The sequence below is a fragment of the Plasmodium gallinaceum genome (genome assembly GCF_900005855.1).
Source record: "Plasmodium gallinaceum strain 8A genome assembly, contig: PGAL8A_v1_90, whole genome shotgun sequence".
In the NCBI taxonomy this organism is placed as follows: Eukaryota; Apicomplexa; class Aconoidasida; order Haemosporida; family Plasmodiidae; genus Plasmodium; species Plasmodium gallinaceum.
This window is the reverse complement of record NW_021628255.1, coordinates 18,255-27,984: the sequence shown is the minus strand read 5'-3', so window position 1 is coordinate 27,984 and position 9,730 is coordinate 18,255. Positions and strand designations below refer to the sequence as shown.

Sequence of the window (9,730 nt, the reverse complement as noted above, 5' to 3'; positions counted from 1 at the left end):
AGGCTTCTCTGTATCAATAGTTTTTTTTTTACTATATAAAATGATAACCTAGCACCTTTGTGATATATCACTAGTCCTTGATTTATTAATTGCGTATTCGGTGACTTTGTGGTTAATAAAAGGCTTTATTAACCTTTTTGGAAAATAAACGGAGTAGTTAAATGAATAATACGAGGTTGGTCATGCATACACAAAAAAAAAAAAAGAATGATGATCAATTTTTTTTTTTTTGTACCTTTTTTAAAAAAAAAGTACAAGGACTACCAGGAAAAAAAATTGATAAAAAAAAAAAAAAAATTTTTTTTTTTGGGTAATGAAATGTGATTTTGATGAATTTTGTAAGAGAAAATTTTATACATATAACAATAAAATTTCACCTAATTAATATTCATAAAATTAATTTGCATTTTTACTAATTGTTTATGTTTGTTAATTCAACAGCAATATATATTAATTGTTTAATGTAACTCATAACAAATAAACAAGTAATTTACAATTAATTAATAATCAATATTCAATAAGTATTTAAATTTTTTATAAAAATAAGGATTTTTATTAAAGTAAATAAATGCCTATTGAAATTAAAGAATGTTGAATGAAGTAGATTACATAATTAAGGATCACTCTTTCAAAGCATTTAAAAATATATATAAATACATCAAAACGGTAGAGGCAACTCTACATGATCTTTAATAATATGTTTTTCAGTACTCTAGAAAAGTCACCGAATAAATAGCTAATAAACCAATTGGAGATAACGGCAGGAAAATCCAAAACCAGCACACACAGAACCCTCATTGGATTAGCAGATTTTTAACAATGGATAAAGAAGAAGATAAGTTAGTATTAGACGTGTTCAAAAGTATTATAACGACTAAAATGTCTTATATATTCCGAACAAATGGAGATTTTGAGAGCACTAAAGTAAAGATACCAAAAGGATTATCAAAATTGGAAGAGGCTTCGTTTGAAAAATACTCTAAATAATTTGACGAGCTTGAAAACAGAGTTAAAATGAGAAAATTAACCAAAATTGACACATGCATGATAATGGAATCTTTATTACCAGCATCTTATTTAGGATGGATAACAGAGTTGTATTGCGATGAGGAAATAACGGAAATGTCACAGATAAAGATAAAATTCTTGAAGCATATATTTAAAAATGGTGATGAGCATATCAAACATATGAGAAAACTATTATTTGTAGATAGGAGGAACAGTGTACTTGATGCTATGAATCCGTTCAATGAAGGCTGTAAGAAATATGTGGATGGTTATTTATGTTTTGATGAAACAAACGGATATAATATTGACGATTTAAGGAGATTTTTTAGATTGCGAATCCCATTTAATTGTTTAGTAAAAGCACCTATTAAATTATCTAAGAATAAAGAATTTATGGATGTAATATCAACAATGTTAGCATTAGAAGACATGTGCAAAGAAGAAAATAATCATAAAAACTTGGATATAAGGACAGTAAATAGAAATAAGGATGGATATTCAGAAAGGAAAGACAAAATATTTAATAAATGTTACTGTTGCGGAGAAAAAGGACATCTTAAAAAGGATTGTATACATAGAAGAAAAAGATGTAGTATTTGTAATATGATAAGACCTTTGGCATCAGTATGTAGGAATAAAGCGATTCGAGATAAAGAAGATGAAATCAAAGGTATAATAATAGATAATAGATATTATTTAAATTATAAAATGAACAAAAATGAAACTAATCCACAGAAAATCCTTCAAATGCAAAAATACCTTAATAAACAATTGGAAAACCTGGAAAGACAAAAAGAAAATCCGATGAATGTGTAACAGACTCAGCCGAAAGTGAATCATCTGTTAATAGGACCATAGAAATTGGAAGCGAAAAAGGACGATATACGAATGCTTAATGAACAGTAGAAATGAACGGACATAACGTCAATGTACTATTAGATAAAGGAGTAGATTTATGTACTGTATCAACGGTTTCAGCTAAAGAACTAGGTATAGAACCAGATACGTCAATACAACCAATCACGTTTTGTGGAATATATAGCGTAGATATTGCAATGAAATCTAAAAAGATGAAAATATTTATGAAATCTACAAATATGTAGGTATTAACCAGATTTGCAATAATAAAAACAGATAAACCCCTGATATTACTTAACGGTTTAGTAATGACGAATTAGGATATTCCATCGTAAAAAAAAAAGATCAACATATGTATATCATGGAAGTTAAACCCGAAGTAAGGGAGGATGAATTAGAGAATTCGAATAAAGAATTTATTCAGAATTATATTGAAGGATCTTACTTAAAAGATCAGAAAAATAAAGAAGAGATGGAAAAAGTATTAAGAAATAATACAAGACTCTGGTAAAGTAAAATCATGGAACCCAACAACAAATACAAAGTTTCTACTCAGGTACAGGGGAAACCTCGGCGTTATAACCCTAGACAATTGAGTGAAGAAATGTTATCAAAATTACACCGAAAAATAGATGAAATGATAAAATTAAAAGTAATAAGTAAAGTCATTAATGCAAATTGGACCTCATCAATAGTAAAGGTTCGGAAGAAAACAGGTCAATGGAGACTCACGATAGATTATCGGTATTTAAATAAATTTATACTAGATGATTTATATGACATCCCACATATGAAACACATATTATAAACGTTTCATGGAACAAAATTGTTTTCGAAAATAGACCTTAAAAATGGATTTTGGAATATCGCATTGAAGGAAAGTAGTAAACCATATACTGGATTTATAGTTCCTAAGAGGGGAACATTTGTATTTAACGTATTGCTATTTGGACTAAAAACAAGTCCTACACAATTTCAAAGAATAATGGAAGATATTTTTATGAAATTAATTCAAGAGAATTATGTCGTTGTATACATTGATGACATCATCATTCTTACAAAAACACTATTTGAACACATAGAAGTATTAATATATAATTTAATAGGTATTTCATTAATTATTTATGCTTGTTAACAAGAAAACATCGGGTTTGAGCTACTAAACATTATTCGTAATATTATAATTAAAATATATTCNTAACTTACATTATACTAAGTTATATTTTTAATTATTATTTCTTTTATAATTGTAAAATATAATTTCTCCAAATGCAAAATTTTTTTTAATTTTTCTTTCTTAGATTCGGATTCTGTTTTATTGTCTCTCATCTCTTTCTTACATTTGTCTAAAAATTCCACAAATAGTGTGAAGAGTTTCTGCTCAACACAACAAATTAATTTTTCTTTATCTTTTTTTGGAATACTTCGCATATATATTGAAGATAATTCATTAACTTTGTTCGCTGAAATATTATTCCATTCATTATTCCATTTTTGTTCTCTCCATTCAGGGTCCATTCCGCCTGTTTCTTTATTAAATTCCTCCCGCAAAAATGGAGTAATGACTTTATTCCAATTATCGTACGGATTCTCGTATCGAACTGGATTTTCCCATTTGTTTTTTTTATTATCCAATGGACATTCTTCTAGGCATTCTTCACCGTAACTTTGCTTTTTTCCTCCTATATCACCCTCTGTTAATACTCTTTCATATTTTAACTCATTTTTAATTTGCAACCTATTTTTATCAATTAAAATTTTATAGGAATCACCCTATGGATTAAATAAAAATTTTTTAAAAGAATGTTTCTTTTGTTAGAATAGTAAATCAAATGGAATGTTAAAAATAATTAAATTAACCACGTTATATAGATAAATAAAAATATCCATTTTAATGCATATTTTAGTATTTAAATTTATATTAATTAAATTTTTCTTTAAATGATACTAAATATATTTTTAGAATAAGAAAATCATGTAGTTTTTAGATTCATATATGATAAGAAAATAACCTATCAAATAAGTCAAGTAAAATGCAAAAAAATTATGTAATTTTTAATTAAATATTTTTACCTTCAATTGTATATATTAAAGGAAATAGTAGTAATATATATATAATTAGATATAAAATTATAAGAAAAATTATAAATGTAAAATTTTAATGATATATTATTAAATCATAATATATCAATACGATGATGAAATATAAAAGTATATAAAATTTTTTAATAAAGTAAAAAGTATGCAACAATTAATTATATGTGCAACTCATGCATAATTAAGAATTTTAGCGGAACATTCAAATTAAAAATTTTTTTTATTTTTATATTATTATTAAATATTTTTTGTTCTATTTAATTGTGAATAATGCATATAGTATAAATGCTTTGTATTTATTAAAGATAATGAAAAAGAAATACTTTCATTATTCTTTTTAAAATATTATCCTATATCATAATAAATTAAGAAAAAAAATAAATTGAATAGGAAATAAATCGCAAGTATGTTAAAAAAAATTTATTTGCCAATTATAAGAAATATTATTTTTCTTTAAATTGTTTATTCATAATATAAAAATGTTTTATCTCCTTCATAAGTTTTCAACGTAAAGTTTTGAAATAAACTAAATCAGAGAGAAAATCATTATTTTTTATTTACCTCTTATCTCAGGATGAAAATTTTTATATTGTTTTTTTTTTTTTAATTTCATATTAATTGTATAAATATTAGCAGTACATTCAGCATTAGAAGTTGATAATGTTAAAATAGATAAGTAAATTAGGTAAAATAAACAAATTATTAAATAAATTTAGATATTCTAAATATAATTCATTAAGGGAAAATAAAAAATGATGAAAAATTTACAAAGAGTCAAAGTACTATCGGAAATCCTATTAAAATTACTGTTTTGCGTTTCATTTTAACTACAATAAGACATCAGCTTGTGAAAGAACGTCATCAAATTTCATTAACAAAAAGAATAGATATGTTAAATGAAAGAGAATTATTAAAAAAAAAAATTTATATTTTGACAAGAAATATGGTGAAAATTTATTACATGATCAATTAGAACAAGCATTAGCAGTAATTAGAAAAATAAAGAAGAGATGGAAAAAGTATTAAGAAATAATACAAGACTCTGGTAAAGTAAAATCATGGAACCCAACAACAAATACAAAGTTTCTACTCAGGTACAGGGGAAACCTCGGCGTTATAACCCTAGACAATTGAGTGAAGAAATGTTATCAAAATTACACCGAAAAATAGATGAAATGATAAAATTAAAAGTAATAAGTAAAGTCATTAATGCAAATTGGACCTCATCAATAGTAAAGGTTCGGAAGAAAACAGGTCAATGGAGACTCACGATAGATTATCGGTATTTAAATAAATTTATACTAGATGATTTATATGACATCCCACATATGAAACACATATTATAAACGTTTCATGGAACAAAATTGTTTTCGAAAATAGACCTTAAAAATGGATTTTGGAATATCGCATTGAAGGAAAGTAGTAAACCATATACTGGATTTATAGTTCCTAAGAGGGGAACATTTGTATTTAACGTATTGCTATTTGGACTAAAAACAAGTCCTACACAATTTCAAAGAATAATGGAAGATATTTTTATGAAATTAATTCAAGAGAATTATGTCGTTGTATACATTGATGACATCATCATTCTTACAAAAACACTATTTGAACACATAGAAGTATTAAAACGAGTATGTGAATTACTCTGTAATAATAATTTAGGAATAAATACAGAAAAGTGTGAACTTTTTAAAACATCTATAACTTATCTTGGGCAAGAGATAGATCGAAATGGTATAAGACCTTCATTAGATAAGTTGAAAACAATTATTGAGGCAGTACATCCTAAATCTAAAAACCAATTAAGATCATTCTTAGGAGCTACTAATTATTACAGGAATTATATTAAGAACATATCAGAGTTGACTTATAAACTAGTTCCATTGTTAACTAAGAAACAGAAATTTGAATGGAAGGAAGAGCATTCAAAGGCTTTGCAGCAAATCAGCAATAAAATGAAGGAAAATAACTTATCTTTCATTTCCAGAATTAGGAAAACCCTATACTATTTATACTGACGCATCAGATTATACTATAGAAGTTGTATTTACTCAAATTGATAAGGACACAGATCAAACTAAATTCATTCATTACACATCTAAGAAATTAAATGAAGTACAACAATAATGGAGTACTGTTGAAAAAGAATTATTTGCTATAGTAGTAGCACGCGAAACATTCTATTATTATATTAAAGGAACTAAGACCTTAATTAAAACATATTGTAAAGGTATTATTGGAATGGATTCAATTAATACTGGAAAATTATATCGATGGAAGTTATGACTATGTGAATTTAACTTAGAATTTGAACATATTGAAGGAGTTCAAAATAGTTTAGCTGATTGGATCACTAGATCAATAGAAGATGAAACAGATCTTACTAATTACATGACCTTATATTGTAGTAAACCTCAAGGAGTATATGAAGATTTATGCATCATACCATCTTGCGAGGAAATTGCAAATGAAGCAAAAAAAGATAAAGATAACTTGCCAAGAAACGTAGTATGGAAACGTGATTTCCCATTTCACTATAGGACATGAGGATTATATATATCAGAAAAATATAGAAATCATTTAATATATTGGTTTCATAGTATTAAATCCGCAGGACATTGGGAAATAAATAAAACACTAAAAAAATTACCAAAACATTTTTGGTGGCCCAGTATTAGTATAGATATTGAAGAATACATAATAAATTGTCTGATTTTTCAAGTAATGCGTAATCGGAAATTCAAAAACCCAATAGTAATCAAGCTTTATCAAAACCAAATGTATTTGATATGGTTTCATTAGATATTATAGGACCTAAAACATCAAAAGGTACAGAATACTATATACAGGTAGCAATAGAACATCATTCACATTTTATGGTTACTAATATAACTAATAAAACACCTAATATTATGGAAGCAATTAACATTATAAAGAAAACATGGATACCCATATTTGGATGCCCTATAAGCATTTTAACAGATCGCGGTTCAATTTATACTAGTCAAGAATTTCATGACTATGATACACAAGAATTACAGGTTAAATTGTATCATACCAGCTCATATTATCCACAAGGAAACAACATAAATGAAAGCTCTCACAAAAGCTTAGATTATATCATTAAGACTTTATATGAAGAAAAAGATCTACCTTTTGAAGAAATAGAACACAATCCTGTACTAATATATAATAATACACCTCATGGAGCTATAGGAGAAACACCATATTCTGCTATGTTTGGAAGAGATTGTATCTGTCTAGGGATGCAAAATTAGTACCAGAAAAAACTTCTGAAATGAGGATTATGTACTTAAACGATAGATGGAAAAACATACATGAAGATGCTGATGAAATCAAAAGAAAACCTATAATTGAGAATAAAAATATTATGGTTGGAGATATTATCTCATACGAATTATAGGAATACGAAATGAATAAAATGAAACACTATAGTGAGAATATACAATATAAACCATATTGTTCATATCCTCATAGAATAACTAAAATTGAAAGCGGAATTCTGAAAGCATTACTTATATATTATAGAGGTAAAGAAGTACAAATTCCAATGTCAAAAATAAAATTCTTGAGTAACAAAACCAGGGAAATATATTAAAGGCAACTGCACAATTTAATACAAGTTACGAATAAAAATAAAAGGAATTTAAATCTGACGCATGATTTAAAGTCTAAGGATTACCTAGATATTCATAAACGGAGTAGTATCATAATGTGTGATATCAACGATAATCAGGACAAGCAAATTGAAAAAGGAGTACAAAAAGGTATTGATGAAATAAAACAATACAAAAATAGCAAACTTTAATTAATAACCATTGCTTTCCCATGGTGGTGGATTACGGTTAATAAAGGATTTATTAACCCTTTTGGAAAATAAAAGAACTAGTTAAATGAAGAATACGAAGTTTGTCATGCAAAAACAAAAAAAAAATTGATGATCAATTTTTTTTTGTTTGTACATTTTTTAAAAAAAAAGTACAATGATTGTCAGGAAAAAAATTGAAAAAAAAAAAAATCATTTGGAAAAATATTTGTTATTAATAAATAAATTAAAAAATAAAAGAAAAATAGAATTTTTTTTTTTTTGGGGAAGGAAATGAAATAATTTTTGTGATAAATTTTGTAAAAGAAAATTTTATACATATAACAATAAAATTTTCATGTAATTAATGTTTGTATAATTTTTGATATTTGTAAATAATTGTTTATGTTTGTTAATTCAACAGCAATATATATTAATTGCTGAATGTAACTCATAATAAATAAACTAGTAATTTACATTAATTAATAATTATTGTTAAATAAGTATTTAAATTTTTAATAAAAATAAGGATTTTTATTAAAGTTAATAAATTCCTATTGAAATTATGTAATGCTGATTAAAATAGATTACATAATTAAGGATCACTCCTTCAAAGCTTTTGAAAATATATATAAATACATAAAAACCGTAGAGGCAACTGTACATGCTCTTTTTTAATTTGTTTTTTCAATACTATAGAAAAGTCATCAAACACCCAATTAATAAACCATAATATGTCTTATCCAAGTCAAAAATTATATATATATTTAATTTTTAATAAAAAAATACAAAACAAAGATGACAATTTATTTTTTTCATAAAAATATTTTTATAAAATAATTATGAATCACAATAATATAAATTTTTAAAATATATAAAATATATAAAACATATGAAATATTATAAAGCGTGTATTAAATATTTTTAATTTATACATGAAAAAAATTTATATTCTTAAAATGAATATATTAAGAGATTCTTAATTAAATTATATTTTTGCCACTTTAATTCATAGTTAAGCCATTAATTTTTAATATTATATTTTAACACAAACTTCCACAATCCAACATATGTGAACATCACAAAAAAATATCTTTACATTATAATAACTAAATATATTTAACTAAAATATTAGACTATTGCATTCTTGTTATTTATAATACATTAATATAATAAATGAGCTTCAATAAAAATGTGAAGAATTCTTTTTTGCATAATTGAATTCTTCACATATTTTTTTCAAAAAAAAACACTATTTCTTAATGATATATATACAGAAACATTATAATGATAAAAATTCTTAAATAAAGCATTAGCTTTTTGTATATAAAATTATTGTTATATTTCTAATTCATGCAAACATTTTTCTCTTATTACATAAATTTATTTAAAATTAAAAAACACTATTGTATATATAAAAAGGAAAATAACAAATTTGGTAAAAAATTATAAATATTTTTAAAACTATTTTTACAATGTGCTTTAGTGATAATTTTTTTTTCTTTATTAAAAACACACTTTTGAGCATTCATCATTTTATATCATCTATATATATTTATTATATTACAGAGATTTTTACTTAATTTTTTACTAATTTTATATATTATACAAATTTTTTTTTTTTTACATAAATAATTCTAAATATTTAATTTCTTCTATTGATATTAATTCTTTATTCTGTGATATTTTTTTTTTTTTTTTTTTTTAAATATTCATACCATTATTATCAAGAAATGCAAATTATTTTAATAAAATTATCTATATATTGAAAAAAATTTTAATAATAATTTGGATTAAGTATGACTTTTTTTATTACATTATATTTTGTTTCAACTATTTTACTAATAGGAAGAATTAATGATATTTGTTAATTTTTGTATAAATATTTTAACTATTATTTAATATTATGTTATACATGCACATGATTTATAAAAAAAA

At 24.1% G+C, this 9,730-nt stretch overlaps 1 protein-coding gene across 1 annotated transcript, besides 2 other annotated features; it reads right to left on the bottom strand.

The window, feature by feature from the left end:
* The first annotated feature begins 298 nt into the window (after window positions 1-298).
* Window positions 299-2,957: a repeat region.
* A 121-nt stretch (window positions 2,958-3,078) lies between these two features.
* Window positions 3,079-3,756, bottom strand: PGAL8A_00322000 (fam-g protein; the record flags this gene model as incomplete). The annotated part of the gene is made up of 2 exons (XM_028672242.1): window positions 3,079-3,639; window positions 3,727-3,756. 2 exons carry the CDS (start codon window positions 3,754-3,756, stop codon window positions 3,079-3,081), a joined length of 591 nt encoding a protein of 196 aa, XP_028528814.1.
* Window positions 3,757-4,953: 1,197 nt separating this feature from the next.
* Window positions 4,954-8,522: a repeat region.
* The last annotated feature ends 1,208 nt before the right edge of the window (window positions 8,523-9,730 follow it).